The 15,410-nt window shown below is 41.4% G+C and overlaps 1 protein-coding gene and 1 long non-coding RNA gene across 2 annotated transcripts; both read right to left on the reverse strand.

Moving 5' to 3' along the window:
- Window positions 1–1,485: 1,485 nt before the first annotated feature.
- Window positions 1,486–3,029, reverse strand: LOC127771595 (jacalin-related lectin 3-like). The gene is made up of 3 exons (XM_052297524.1): window positions 2,834–3,029; window positions 2,490–2,752; window positions 1,486–2,153 (listed from the first exon to the last, which is right to left on the reverse strand). The coding sequence occupies exons 2-3, from the start codon at window positions 2,730–2,732 to the stop codon at window positions 1,806–1,808; spliced, it is 591 nt and encodes a 196-aa protein (XP_052153484.1). The 5' UTR covers window positions 2,733–2,752; window positions 2,834–3,029; the 3' UTR covers window positions 1,486–1,805.
- A 6,352-nt stretch (window positions 3,030–9,381) lies between these two features.
- On the reverse strand, window positions 9,382–11,398 carry LOC127771721 (uncharacterized). Its single transcript, XR_008017192.1, has 3 exons — window positions 11,366–11,398; window positions 11,163–11,283; window positions 9,382–10,990 (listed from the first exon to the last, which is right to left on the reverse strand). It is a non-coding gene; the product is annotated as an uncharacterized LOC127771721 (long non-coding RNA).
- Between the last annotated feature and the right edge of the window lie 4,012 nt (window positions 11,399–15,410).

Raw genomic sequence — 15,410 nt, forward strand, 5'->3', positions numbered from 1 at the left:
CCACTATCCTGGATGTTTTACATTTTTAGTTTTATATAGGTATTCACGACGTGAATTTGGTACTTAGTAACCATCAACAATGCGCCAACTGGACTGAGCAGCCAACGCGGCGAGGACGCGAGGCGGCGCACGCGCAGGCAGACAACGACAATGGCCAATCGAGCGGGCGAGCGGGAGCAGCGGTTTGGCGGTGTGGCGCACTCGCACGTATGTGGCAACCAGCGAGGGTGAGGGCGTGCCGGCGAGACCGCAAGTGGCCAAGGTCGCGAGCGTGACCGGCAATCACGCGAGACGAGCGGCGAGCGAGCGGCTGGCCGGCTGCTAGCTGGGTCGCTGCCTCGCTGGACCCTGGATCATCTATTAATCTCTGCACTTGATTCTGTCTCTGTGAGTTTGATCATCAAGTAATTTGACGAACTAGACTTTCATCTTATATCTGATTCTCTGTTAGTATGTCTTTTCCTTTGTTTGTAAACAGGAACTCGGGAAGGCTTTTATTTCCCCAATTGCTTCAATTCCTTATCATGTTATCAAGAAACACTCGAAGAATGATAGAAGAATGATGCTTTCCAGTACAACATGAGGTTAGTAATACTACCTTTTCTCTTTAGTTTAGCATTAATATATTTATATAAAACAACACATATTAAAGTTATATAGTCAATTCAAAGCATGCTTTGTTTATAGTTATATGAAATATTCAAAATTTAGGGTCCCAATTAGCATTTCGTTTAGGGGCTTCAATTTTCTAGAAGCAATTCTATAGTCCTTTAGAAGGTACTTTGAGGTATAAAAATTTGGTATCTCATAGTAACAAGGTATCAAGAGGTACCAAATTTACAATAGAAAAAGTGGTATCTTATAGTATCTACTCAAGGACGATAAAATTGCTGATTTTCTGGAGACGGCCCTGGAGATAACACAAATTGATACAGGCAAACTAGCAATAATCGCTGCTAGCTAACTGTGTTGGAATTAAGGAATGGGCCTTAGCCCACTCGAAGATTAATTCTTTGGAAAATCATAAAAGCCCACCTCATGGGATGGCATGCATGTGGAGTTTAGTACCACCTTGCTTATTCTAGGAGAGGGGGACCTCCTTAAAAGGGAGGATGCCCTCCTAGCCACTTGAAGCATGTGTGGTGGAGAGAAGAGGGGAAACACACGCACGTGCTCGCTCGCCTCGCCTCGCCTTCGTTTTTGTTTTTGTTTTGGAAACGTTCCGAAAAATTCGGTGCGTGCAAACGGCGTGGAGTCCGGATAAGTTAAGCACGACTTATCCGGTTCGGTTACGCGCAGTAGAGATCGTGCGGGCGCCCTGATCAAGCGACCCTTCTCTATATAAACCGACCTGCCGTCTTCACGGAACACACGCGAAATCAATCTAGGGTTTGCCTCCTACTCTGTACTGCGCCGTCGCTCGTAGACTACTCCATCTCGCTCGCCGGCGTGCACCGGCGATTGGGAGAACAGGTCTCCGGAACCTCTGCCTTCGACGTCCTACACCGGGAGAAGGCGGCAATAAGGTTTTTGGGAAGCGCTTCGCGCGACTGCTCCCTGTTCGTTCGTGACGGCTCGCCTTCCTCTTCGCTCGCGTGTTTCGTGCCTTTGTAGACGCTTGCGAAAAGTTTCGACCAAGCAGCCGGTCTTTCCGTCACCTCGATACGTGTTCAATATGTTGCGCATATTTGATCTGTTCATGTTATACTGTGTAGTTTACATGTGTAGATCTAACGATGCGTTCATGCTAGTTTTCATCTGTAATGTCATGATTTATTTATGGAATAGATTAAATCATTATATACCTATAATCTCAACAAACCGTGCAGCGCGTACTTGGCCATTAGCGGAGATGTCCGGTAAGCCACTAGACCCTGCTCCTCCATCGCATCGAAGAACTCGCCGGCCGGGCACAACACGGCGACGTAAATCTCTAGGGAGTTGAGGTACTGGTCGCTTCTCCCGCTGAAGCCGACGATGGCCCCTTTCCCCCCATCGACCGAGCAGTCGAACCGCATAAGTGATGATGTTTCACTCATCTGCGGCCCGAAGATCCTGTTCTTGTTGCTCTTGAACATTAGTGACCGGACAACGTTGCCGTCGTGGTAGCCACTAATGCCAGTCAGGAACTCACCCGGAAAACTCAGTTCGTGCTGCATGAAATCACAATACGTATGTGCAGAAACATTGGAAAAGATATATATATAGACACACACACAAGAACCAGTTCGGTCCTGATTATTGCTCAATCCTACGTACCTTGTAAACTACTCCCTCCGTCTGTGGTTGGATGTGATGTATCCTAGTACAACGAATCTAGATATGAAGTCTGTCCAAATTTATTGTATTTGGATGTTCACATCGTATCCAACCAAAATCCCTTATACTTAGGGACGAAGGGAGTAGCTCATTACATACCATGCTTTTTTTTCCCTTAAATGATAATGGATAATTAGCCTAAAACAGCTGCGTGAAAGACTGTTCCATACCTTGTTAATCTCGAGCTCCTCCTGCAGGGAGCCTCCTCCATGCACCTCACCAAGTTTTTCCAGCCCGAGCAGGTCGTAATCCACCTTAATCGTCTGCACTCCTGACGCTGAGTGTTGTATAGTGATGCCGCGGATGCCGGTGAAGAAGCCTCCATCATCCCACGCGCTTCCGTTTTTTCTATCTGTTGATCCCCATGGGCCAAGCTTAACTACGCTGCTGCTGCCAATACTTGACGACTCCATCGTGATTTCTAGTCGCTCTTCTATGAGAAATCAATACATGGATGTATGGGTGATAGGTGTGATAAAGGGTAAGTGTAAGATGATCGGAGCGCATCACTTACTTTGTATATTAATATGGTCATTACGCTGGCTTGATGAGATATCTCGTACTAGTTCTAAGAGACCAAACCAGAGGGCATATATAGGTATCCCGATCCTCGATTTTTTTTTAACTGAAAATAAAACTATAGGAAAGGATCCAACCTTGCATGCAAATTTTAGGATTAAATCTTGGTCAAAGCTATTTTTGTTTGTTTTCTGCAAAATTTTGGATTTAAGTTTTGAATCCTTGATGTTTGCAAAATTGGAGTGATGTTAGATGCCTACGTAATTCATCTGCTCCGTGTGAGATAAATTCATTAGTTAATATCCACTCTCTTTGGCCATGCCTTGTTCTTAAATTCGTGTTCAGCGTGCATATATATTACCAGGATGTTGGCAAACCAGTTGGTCAGTGATTCAAGGTGGTCTGAGTCTGATCAGGTACTAAGAAGCCTCAGGTGAATCAGTTTTGATATCCAACATATGGTCTGAGTCATTCAAATGTAAAGATGATTATGATCGAGAATTTTCCACTGCTACAGAAAACTCCATTAGTGTTGTGTCGATACTGGCATCAATGTGTGGAGATTATGGGTACCCCATACATCCACACGACATGGTTATCCGACTAGTTATAGTTATAGGTGATAACTTATATCTGTGAAATATGTACAGATCGTGACCTGAGTATTACGTTTCCTTGTATATTATGGAACGACATAAAGTCATAGTTTGATAATATTATAAAATACATTTAGGAAACTTAAACTGCAAGGGGATAAGTTTTTATCTTGTAACACTGGCCCCTAACCTATATAAAACGGGCAGGAAGACCCCTCCAAGAGGCATGAGACAACCAGATCGTCAGATCAATAATACACTCGGCGGATTCAATCCTGGATAGGAGTAGGGTTTTACTTCTCATCGAGAAGGCCAGAACCTGTATAAATCTTGTGTCTCTTAACCCATTCACTTTCCTAACTTGATAGCCATCACCTTTTCGTATTACCGAAATCTTATTTTGATACAATACCGCTTCCTGACCCTGTCAGAACTTTCGGCACTAAGTGTCAGGGTATCAGTGCCAGGTGACAACCGGCATAGATGAGGTCTCCACCAAACAAAAAAAAAAATCGGCCGGCTCAAGTCGATGCATTGAGCCGACTCTTTCCATAGCTTGAGACAATATTTCAATTACATCCAGAAATCATCATACAGAAATCAATTTCATTCACAAATTATCACAGCGACAATTTCATCCACAAATCATCGCAGCATCAATTTCATCTAAAAATCATTACAACATTAATTTCATCCAAAAAAATTGCAGAAACTGCATCACTGTCAGTTGGACTGTCACAAATTTTATCACGAACATCATATAAATCTGCATCTTATACTAGAGACAAAGAGGCTGCTAGCTAGTCAGCTAGAGGAGGTCATCGTCGTCCAAGAATTGGCCGTACCCGCTCGATGGGGAGACAGCGAAGAGGCTGTGCCCGTGCCCGTCGCTCCTGGATATGGCGGCCCCTGAAAGGAGAGAAAGGAGAGGCCACGCTGTGACCCTCGAGCTCCAAGCGAGAGCAGCGGCAACAAGGAGGAGGCATGGAGGAGCGAGTGCCGCCAGGGAGAGAGAGCGAGGAGTGGCAGCTGCGAGGCGGTGGGGAGGAGTTCGGTGCCGCCGGGCTGAGAGTGAGGAGACGGCGAGTGCGGTGGAGAGAGATCGACTGAGAGGAAGAAGATAGAGGGATTTTTTACTGCTTGTTTGGTAACTTGAGTAAAGGGGATTGGGAGTTTACACGAGGGAATTGATGATGAGATTAAGATGAGAATTTGATTTTTAATCCCAATATCTTGTTTGGTAGAGGTGAAAATTGATAGGGAGTTTAGTTGGAGATTAGGTCATTAATAAAAACGGATGGCTGAGATTTGCTTAGACAAAGTAAAGAAAAAATTCCCTCCCAATTACTTGCCCCTACCCGGGTATTGAAAAGGAGAGAGTTCCTCAATTTTCCATCCCCATCCCACTAAAATTCCCATGTCTCACAACCAAACAAAACACTTAATAGCCTCGTCCCTCTAAACTCTCTATCCCTCCTAAAAACTCCCTTCAACCAAACGGGCGATTTTCTTTGGATCTGGAGCAGTTGCGAGACGACTATATTTTTTTTCCCTTGGATCGGGTGAATCGGCTCCCCGCTCGTGTACTGATTTGCTACCGGGTTTAATTGATCCCCATCCAGCAGCACTGATGTTGGGCCCATCAGTGCCGGATTTTTAAATAAAAAATCGGTATTGATTATATATGTATCATTTTTTCCTTCGAACCGGAACTGATGAGTTAATCCATCAGTGTTGGGATTTTAATTAAACTTTGACACACGCAAATTTGAAGGCGTAACACCTTTATCAGTGCCTGGTTTAATCCAGCTGGTACCGGTAATGGGACACAACTAAAGACATGCATGGCTATCACAAATTAAGCCAATTAATTGCAGCTTATACACATGAAACCGCGGTTTGCATTGTGCACGACCTCAGCAGCATGAGATTCCAAGAAAGCTTCAATGCAAATCCTTGTTCAACTTGTTCATATATACTCAAGTGCAAATCCAAGAAGAGGCATATATGCATTTAGTGCATATAGGGGGTTGCTTAGCAGTTGAGAAAGCATTTTTGCATATATGCTCAAGTCCAGCCATTCCGAAAGATGCTCCAATAACTCGAAGCATCACATATAGTGCATTGATAGGATATAAACATTGTTTCTACTTTTTAATTTGTTTATGCAATATATACCTATCATAACTTGTAAGCACATATTCTATGCAGCGACCACTAATTCCATGATTTACACAGTTCTAAGGGACCATTTATATACCATGCGCTCCCTATCCGGTGCCCTATATACCTTATAGAGTGCCTAAGTACAACTTGGGGGATAAAATTGGACGTTACAAGTACTTACAATGCTTCGGACATCTGATATTTACAAATTATCACTACTACAGAAACACCCATTAATGCCGGTTTTTAAGGCCTAATAGGTGCCGGTTTTGAGCCCGACACCTTTTGGTCAGCACCTATGATCAAAGTCATTGGTGCCGGTTTCAGAACCGGCACCTATAATATTATAGGTGCCAGTTTACCCCTAGAACCGACACCTATGTGTACTATAGGTGCCGGTTGTACACCTAGAACCGGCACCTATACTATTATAACCAGAACCTATGTGTACTATAGGTACCGGTTGTACACCTAGAACCGGCACCTATATAGTACTATAGGTGCCGGTTGGTCACCTAGAACCGACACTATATTGTTATAACCGGCACCTATGATGGTTTAGGGATCACATACAGTCACCACATAGGTCACACCTATAATATTAAAGGCGAAAAAAATATACTATAATACAATGTATATCCTGAAAAAAAAAATCACAAAAATGACACAATATTATATTCGCATCCTCCACACAAATCACAGAATATTACATTTACATCTTGCACATCCACATCCTCCACATTTCTAAGAAGACTCATTTTAAAATCCCACAACAATTCATATCACCCACATCCCAAAATTTCCAAACATATATACACAAGTGCATTTCATCTCCACAATATGTAAACATACACGAATATTTTAACCCCTCCTCTCAAGTGACTCATTTCTATTAATACTAATAGGATATTCACAACTCATTTTCTGCTACTCTTATCCATCAACACAACTCATAATTTACAATTAATATTTCCTGAAAAGATCGAGTTCAGCATACATTTCAGAACAAAAAATTTACCAAAATTTCCCCATTTCAAAACACACATATAAAATGATCAAAGAGCGGCTCCCCAATTAATCTGGACCTCAAAGATCGATATCAGCCAGGCAAGCATATGTTATAACGCATAATTACAGCATCAGGCAAGATCGATCACCTTGTGTTGATGACGGAGTCGACCAGGAGGGGGTGGTGGACAGCGGGAGGAGGACGGCGTCGGCACTGGCAAACAATTATCTGTGATCCCTGTGAACATTATCACTATGAATCAAAACCCCATAGACAATGCCTTTCTTTTTAAACCAAAAAAGGATGGGCAGGCAAATACAATACTGTTATTCACAATCCTAACCCATCCAATGTAACACAGATACAGAGAAGAACTGCTGGAAAACTAAAATCCGTTGATGTCATTGTAAAGGGCATTTGCCATAAAGTATTTGAGTATTTCACCCAATACACTGCTAGTACTACCAGACTACCACTATCACAATCCCAGCAAAGAAAAATAGCAGCCGTTCCTATTTTGTTACGAACACTACTGTTAGTTTATATACATACTCCAAATCAGCAAGTATATGACGAAAAAGAAATTAAAGCATTCTTCATTCCATTGATTACAGTTTCTTTCTAATTTTTGGGCGAGCAGTTTATCAGACAAGCTATTAATGCATGATTACTTAAGTGTTGACTGTTATAAACTTCAAATTTCGATTTATTTGAATTTTGATGAAACTTCTCTATAAGATCCTTTTTAATATCACAAAGTTTAGCGTTTAACAAGCATGCCCACAAAAAGTACCTAAAAAAGTTCAATCTCAAACAACGGGACCTAAAGCTAGTAAACTATACTATTCCGTCCCAAAAAAGATCAATCCTATCAATAAATCTGGACACATATGTGTCTAGGTTTGTAGCTAAGGATTAGGTTTTTTATGGAGCGAGGGGTACACGCCAATCTATTGTTAATCAAATTTCTGATTTGTACTAGAAAGAAATCAAAATAATGAAAAAAATACTAAGTATGATAGCTATAGTTGGCTGTAAATATATATATGAAGAAGGTACCGGTGTAATCTTCATTTTTTTTCATTTTTATTTGGTTGCATTTACATTAAAAGAACAGTTAGATAAATGTACATAATCAAATGCACTAGTCAGTACTGCTTCCCTAGCTAGCCAGTTACTAGTTCGATTCTTGCCGTGATGTCAACTCACTAGAGCACGTTGATGGATATATATACTTGTTAGCACGCTATGGCCGGCCGGAGCTGGGGCTGGAGCCCCAACCAGCCCCAACGATGAACCCGCCGCTGTGAGACACACGATTGGTTCTACGGAAATGGAATGGTCACACACCTCCCAGCCATTATCACAGAAAAAACTACAATCAGAAGTAGTGCCATACTACATTACTACTGTTAACTACTAGATCGGGAGAGACTACCGGGTGTCAGAAACACTCCGTAATGCATCAAATACACCCGGTAAAGCTTGTTACGGAGTGCCACACCCAGCAACCTACGCCCGGGAGTGACGCAGCGTTCCCGTGCTTGGTTAACGTGTGTATATGCAAACTAATGCTTTGGAAGTTACCGGGTGTTCTCAGATTCCATCCAACGGAGTGGAGACTAAGAGCAAGTTCAATAGTATAGCCCACTGCTAGCTTCAATTCATCTATAGCCAATCTAATAGCCAATTCATACAATGGTTGCTTACTATACTATTAATATATGGTCCCACCTGTCATACACACATTGCGTCTTGAAGTCCGTGCTGCAGCTGGCTACAAATCTGTAGCCCGCTGCTCTTCTCTCTCATCGTTTATCTCATTAAAATATGTTTATAGCTGGCTAATAGCATGCTATTGTACCTGCTCTAACGGGAACAGACAGACGGACAGACGTGGGACAGGACGGCAGAAATTGCAGGGTGCAGTGCAGCACACACCCGGTAATTTTACCCTACGCCCACACAGAAAACTCGGTAACATTTCGTTGTTACCGAGTTCTTCCGCACACCTACACATTGGAAGATCAACCATGTTACCGAGTTTCAGATCAGTTTAACACACGCGGGCAATTAGAATGCCTTTATGCCAATTCATTTACACTAATTGAACATGAATAAATAATAGCATCCAAACAGCAGCTCAGGCAACCACACATACAACATAAGAATGATATACTACAAATGCATTCACATTCATGTTCAAGTAATGAATATTACAAGTCTGATTTGATACAATAGCAATACCAATCTTACAAACAAGTACAATTGAGAATGAATTTGGAGATTACTTCTAGGCATTCTAGGACAGCATGTCAAGCAAAGAAACAATTCCAAAAAGAACAAGAAAAAAAACAAGGTAGACGACCAGCATAGCACTGGTGAATACATAAGCAATATAACAGCAACTCAAACAATCAGCAAGCTAGCTGATTGGCTTGGAGAACCTAGAGTTTTCAGTAAAGAGATAACAGTTAGTAAGTAGGATCTCTCACAAAGCAACTGAGCTTTATTTAAAATCAACACTTAGCATTGTAAAAAGAACATACTGATTACAAGCACATATATAGCAATATCAAAAAAATAAAAATAATTTGTGCTAGTTAAACTGAGATAACAACAGCAAGGACTCTAGCCACATCATGCAAACCAAACATGTGTAAACAACTCGAACAAAACTGCAGATAGAGTGAAGTCCTGCAATTTGAACTAAACATCCATATAGAAGGCAAGTATATGTCCTGCAACCCAAAGGATAACTACCATGTAAGAAATGCACGTTAATAGAAGATATAATACATTGGGATCCACAATTAATAAGAAGACAATAATCACAACTCAGTTAAGTGTCACATTGAAGTTGTTGGCAAATGACAGTGAAAATTTAGATTTATTGCAAAGAGAATAACGGGTACACCAGAAGCAATTTATTGCAAAATGAAAATAAATGTTATACACAAATGCAATTCAATAAAAAGGTGGAAAGCATACCAAGCTTTGTTACGATGAGAATAACGGGCACACTAGAAGCAATTGCCTTAATTCAGATTTAGACCAACAACAAACAATTATATAGTTCAGTGCAATATAAGGGCTGGATAAGCTTATGGTATTTCAGAGAGACAGAGAGCACAATAACCTGTATATGTTTTCTGATACATGTACTTTGCATTTGGTAACCAAATTTCACCCATATAGAACCTATGTTTAATAATCTATTAAGTTAATATGTCACCATACTTTCAGCTTTGTGTCATAACCATGAAGAATTAGAGTACTGAATGCTACCCTAACCGAATTAAAAGGTTCTTCTAATTCAACAACTCATGTATGCATGTACGGATAAATAAAAGGTTTTAGGTAGCAGGTGCTCTTTGACTAAGACATATGTGTGCAATGAAGGTCTCAAAACATACAAACCTTCACTGCATTATAAATTTGCTGAAACCTGACAAATAAATTTGATTTTTCGAGACGCTGTTGCCTAAAATAGCCACATCATTTAGTAACTGAATCCTATCAAATAATGGGCTAATAATGGTGTTGTTGAAATGATAGTACCTCTTTTTTTACCTTCACTAAATAGGGTTGATTGTCTGGTTAGGAGCAGCATTTGATCATCTGATTATTATTCATTTGATACGTGAAAATTATCCATTGCTGATTTATTCAAATGAACCTGCTTCCCTGCCACCAACAGTTTCCACTCAAGCTACCAAATCAGTAATTAATTAAGAATGGCATGGCACAATCAGCAATGAAATATAAACTACACTGTTACAACTAGCCATAAATATCAATCACAAGAAGGTCCAGTTTAATCCAGTATGAAATTGCAAACAATAGGCAACTAGTGGCCTTTCAGCTTGATCGTCAGGACTCACCATATCAAAAGAATATAAGCCCATGGCATGTTGCATAACAGTGCCATACTTCATACATAAACAACATTAACATCCAGCATTATAGTTTGCCTTCTGCTACACAAGGACCTCATCTAGCGCAATTCAGTGGCTCTAGCAAAATGCCTTTGATGGCAATGTATACTGATCATTTTGTGAAACATGTATATGCTAGTACTTTAAGAAAACTGAGAGAATCATATATACTGATAACATATTCCCTAGGAACAAGAAGGCAGTTTTTTATATCTGAATGGATTCATATGGAATCTCTCGCACCATTTTTAAAACACCAAGATGCGATATATATTAATAACTAAAATTGTCAGAATAATAGAGTTGTCAAATTTCCTGTTGACTAAAGAAAAGCTACATATATACTCCATGTCTCAACTGCGATTTTGAGGTTATAGAGGAGGGGAGGATGCATAGAAGAAACCTGCTGGCTAAAGAAGTAGAACTGAGATCAACCTGTCTCTCTGCAATAGAACATAACAAGAAAAAAGTCAGATGATCTAATTAAGAAGCCTGTACAATTTTTGAGACAGAAAGAAATTTTCACAGAACGGGCTGGGCTTGTGGGTAAAAAAGGAGGCGAACAGGCAATCAGCACAGGTTGATTACAGGGATCTACTGGATCTGTAGCCATACCATAGTCATAGTAGACGCGAGGTGCAGATCAGATCATCTCGCCCATTCTGTCTCACTCTGTGCGCTCAGGTACCAGGGGCTAGGGCTGCCGGGCGCCACCTACGGGCTCTCTCTACTGCACCTGCACAGCTGCGTCAGATTCAAGGGGCAGTAGGGAAATAGATCCAGGCGAGCTGAGAAATGTTGCGGTGCTTGACACATACCATCTCAACGACGGCAGCTGTAGGAGCTAGGCGCCACTGGTCGTTGAATTTGTGAAGACGAAGGCGAGAGATTTTTCAGCATATGCCATCCAATTCGCACCGTTTTCAGGATATGCCACTCAATTCGTGTGACTTTCAGAATATGCCATTGGAAGCACGAATTCCTTCATTCCATGCCATTTTTCTCTATTTTCCTAAATTTCTCAGATTTCTAATATTTTCCTTCATCTTTCTCACCTGATCGGACGGATTTACCCATGGGCCCACCTGTCAGGAGAGTAAAGAGATAGCCTCCTCCTCCCAGGAAAGCAGATCGATCCCCTTCATCCTCCTGGCCGACCGAGAGACGGAGAGGCGACGCCGCTCAGCCCCCCGCCGCCTATCCGCCCCGCCCCCGCACCTCGCTGCTCTGTCCGCGCATCGCCGGCAGCACCGTCTCCCGCCTCAGGTCGCGCCACCGCGCCCCGCCCCGAGCGACGCCCTCGCCGCGAAGATCGCCTGCGCCGGTCGGCTCCCCCGCCTCCCGTCGGTCTCCTGAAGTCTTTGACCAGACCGCGTCGAGCCGTCGACTCCAGCGCTGCAAACAATTTGCTTTACCAAAAACTTTATACTTTGTACTGTTTGGAAGTTGATTGTAATCAGAAAATTTCCAGGAGTGCATGTTTGCTAGTAGGATGGTTCAGCTAGTTGTATCAACGCATTGTTTGTATGGAAAGTTGCAAACTGAGACAATTTTGATGGTTCAACTCGTAGCATGTTTGTTAATTGGCATTTACAATTTCGATGAAATATCACTTTGTATGTGCAATCTGAGAATTTGGACAGCATGTGCAGACAATTTTCACAGCATGCGCAGAGAATGGTCAATCTTCCCAATCGTGATTTACAGAAGTTTTTTCAATCAGAGATTGAAGCATATTTTCAAGTTGCAGTTGTTTACCTGAGCCATGTGAAAACAAAATTTTGGACAGTACATACCTAAAATCTGTGCAATTTTGACAGCATACACCGAAAATTTGTATATGTAATTTTTGACAGCAACGTACTCAAAATTTTGACAACATATACCCAAAATTCTGACAGCATATACCCAGAATTTCCAATTTGAACAGCATGTAACCATATTTTGGCATGATATATAGCAAGTAAAACAATCTCCAAGGCAAGCACCTCTAAGTAAGCAAGTCTGAGAATGCCATCCAAAATACATAATCCAGGCATAGAAGTTCAGATTACAAAATAAAAGCCACAACTTGCAGAGTCATGTGGTTCACATACAAAAGCATCCATAATCTAATAGTTCCCATATTTGAGAATATATAATCAAGGAGCACTCGTTTTTAGCCCTTTCTTTGGAGTGATCTTCTTTGCAGCTCTAGTGGGCCTTGGAGGAGTTGTCATCTGCCTCATTGGTCCTTCTCCACCAGTTGTTGTTAATGCCGATTGACTTAAAAAAAATTAGGTGTTAGTAAAACATTTTTTGAATCAAGTGCAGAAACAAGAAAAAGGGTTTGCCTACCTTCTTGTTATAGGCCCTGGACTAGTATTAGTTGAACCATTTGGGCCTACCTTCTGTCTTTTGGGTGTGCCTTCTATGCTAGTACTTGCTGCACAATTTGCTTCACTAAGTGGTCTCCCTTTTTTGGCCCGACTCGGCCTGCAAAAGTAAAACAAATAAATTTGCTAGATCTGAAACAAATAAATATGCTAGAACTAAAAAAAATGACAATTTATACACTTACTTTTTCTTCGTTCCATTCAAAGGACATTTTGGCGACGTCGACCTATGGCCCATGGCAAGACATCTCTTACATTGAACCTGCCACTTGCCTTTGCTCCTAGCCTTGCCCTTATCAAGGCACCCGACTATTCGATTCTTCCTTTGCCTCCCAACTTCCCTCTTAGTAAGAGGTGGCAACAACTTAAAACCAATATTCACTTTTGGCCATTGGGACTTATCTGGAAGTGGTAAAATAACTCCTGCATATGCAAGCTTATACCTTTCTACCGAATAGCAAGGATCTAAATAATCAGCCATGTTAGGGTTTCTATATGATATTATGAGAGCTAAAGCATGTGGGCATGGTTTACCAGAAACTTGCCACTCTCTACAGGTGCATGTATGGTTTACCAGATTGACAGCATGTCTAATAATCTCATGTTCAGCAATGATCTCAGTCACCTCAGCTTGGTCTCTATCACCTTGAACTACCTTCAAGTGGCCCAGTTCTCTAGTCATTGCATTGAGTTGACGAACCACAATAGGTAGCATCACACCATCCAATTTCTCACCTATCTTCCTCCTCCTAGCCAATAGATTCATTGTCTTTGACCTAATACCATCTGCAAGCTCAACAATTGGAAGATGTTTCATATCTTTAATCCATTTGTTCCATGACTCTGCTAAATTGTTGGTGATGAAGTCACATTTTATCTCTTCTGAGAACTTGCTTCTCATCCAAAGCAATTTGTGATAGGTTTCTAAGTATGGCTTCACATCTGAATTTGCCTCATAAATTTTATTCATGTAATGATCAAATCTTTCTGGCATATAAGACCTAGCTGCAGGGTACATGTTCCCGAACACTGGACCTTGAAACTTCTTTATGAAATTCTGCATCAAGTGCCAAAAGCATTCTCTATGTTCTGCCCTTTGAAAAACATTCTTCACAGCATTCTCTAGCCCCTTACAAGCATATGAGCTTATAGCTAAGGTTGGAAGATTGCCTACTGCCTTATTAAGTTGTTGCATAAACCAAGTCCAGTTGTCAGTGGTCTCACTCTGAAAGAATCCAAATGCAACTGGAAACATCCAGTTGTGTCCATCTATAGATGTTGCAGAAGCTAGTTGACCATTCCATTTTCCATTAAGTGCCGTGGAGTCTATACTCAAGTAAGGTCGGCAACCCATTATGAAACCATCAATGCAAGGTTTGAATGAACAAAAGAATATGTGAAAATAAATCCCATCACCATCTTCCTGTACATCTATCTCCACAACACTTCCCGGCATTTTCAACTCAATCTCAGCCTTAAAGTTAAACAAAAATGCAAAGCTCTCTTCCCACGTCCCAAATATTTGCTCTATAGCCTTTTGCATACCTCATAAACTGTTGAGTATCCCACTGTGACTTTGTGTGTGGTTTGCAACTCATCTTGTAGCTTTGTTGCACCCATATTTGGGTCCTTCTTTAGAAAGGGAATGGCCTTCTCTGCTACCCACTTGTAGGATGCCATCTTGGTTTTAACTCTCGCGGTTGATGTACAATGATGGGGAAATCTGTTCAAAGTAACCTACAACACAAAAGAACACAATGCATGATCAAAATGTATTATTTTATAATTATCACTAAGAAACAAAATATTGAATATGTAACATAGCCATGCTAAGTTAGTTGTTAGTACCCTCACAAATTTTCCGTTAGGCTGTAACCTTGCCACAATAGCCCATGGGCATCCCTCAGCTGTGCAATAGCCCCGAAACCTCTCTGTGTCAGTCTTCTCTGTCCCTAACTCAAATTGCCCCTTTATAGCATGTTGCCTCACAGCTGACCTAAACTCAACCATACTTATATATAAGCTTCCAACTTCCATTGGAGGATCATCCCTATCATAGAAAACTCCAGCTTCACCAGGAACCACATCATTAACATCTATCTCTGCCTTGTTAAGGTTTAAGTCCCCTTGGGCAACATCTGCAGCTGGATTAGGAGCAGAATCCCTTTGGTTTTCAGCTTGTAGCCTAGCTTGTTCAGCTCTCTCATCCTCAGCTCTAAGTCCAACGAATGCATACATGTCATCTTCCCCCATCAAAGGCACTGAAGAACCTACATCAGCTTCTAGAATTGGAGCTATCTCCAATCCATCCCAATCAATGACTTGGTGATGAACTTGCTCTTGTGGAATTTGAGCTATTTCCAATCCATCCCAATCAATGTCAGGCAGATTGTTTGATTCATCACCATGTCTAGCTGTCACAACCTCATCCATAAATAACTCATTTACCTCTGAAACGGATGAATTAGTAACCAACTGATCATGCTTG

Source organism: Oryza glaberrima, chromosome 4 (genome assembly GCF_000147395.1).
Source record: "Oryza glaberrima chromosome 4, OglaRS2, whole genome shotgun sequence".
Classification (NCBI taxonomy): Eukaryota; Viridiplantae; Streptophyta; class Magnoliopsida; order Poales; family Poaceae; genus Oryza; species Oryza glaberrima.

What these genes read in the sequence shown, in the direction of transcription:
- LOC127771595 (XM_052297524.1), bottom strand. Translation starts at nt 2,732, where the DNA reads ATGGAGTCGTCAAGTATTGGCAGCAGCAGCGTAGTTAAGCTTGGCCCA. An exon ending in AGGAGCTCGAGATTAACAAG is followed by an intron (nt 2,154 to 2,489) that starts GTATGGAACAGT and finishes GATTTCATGCAG; the next exon opens with CACGAACTGAGTTTTCCGGG.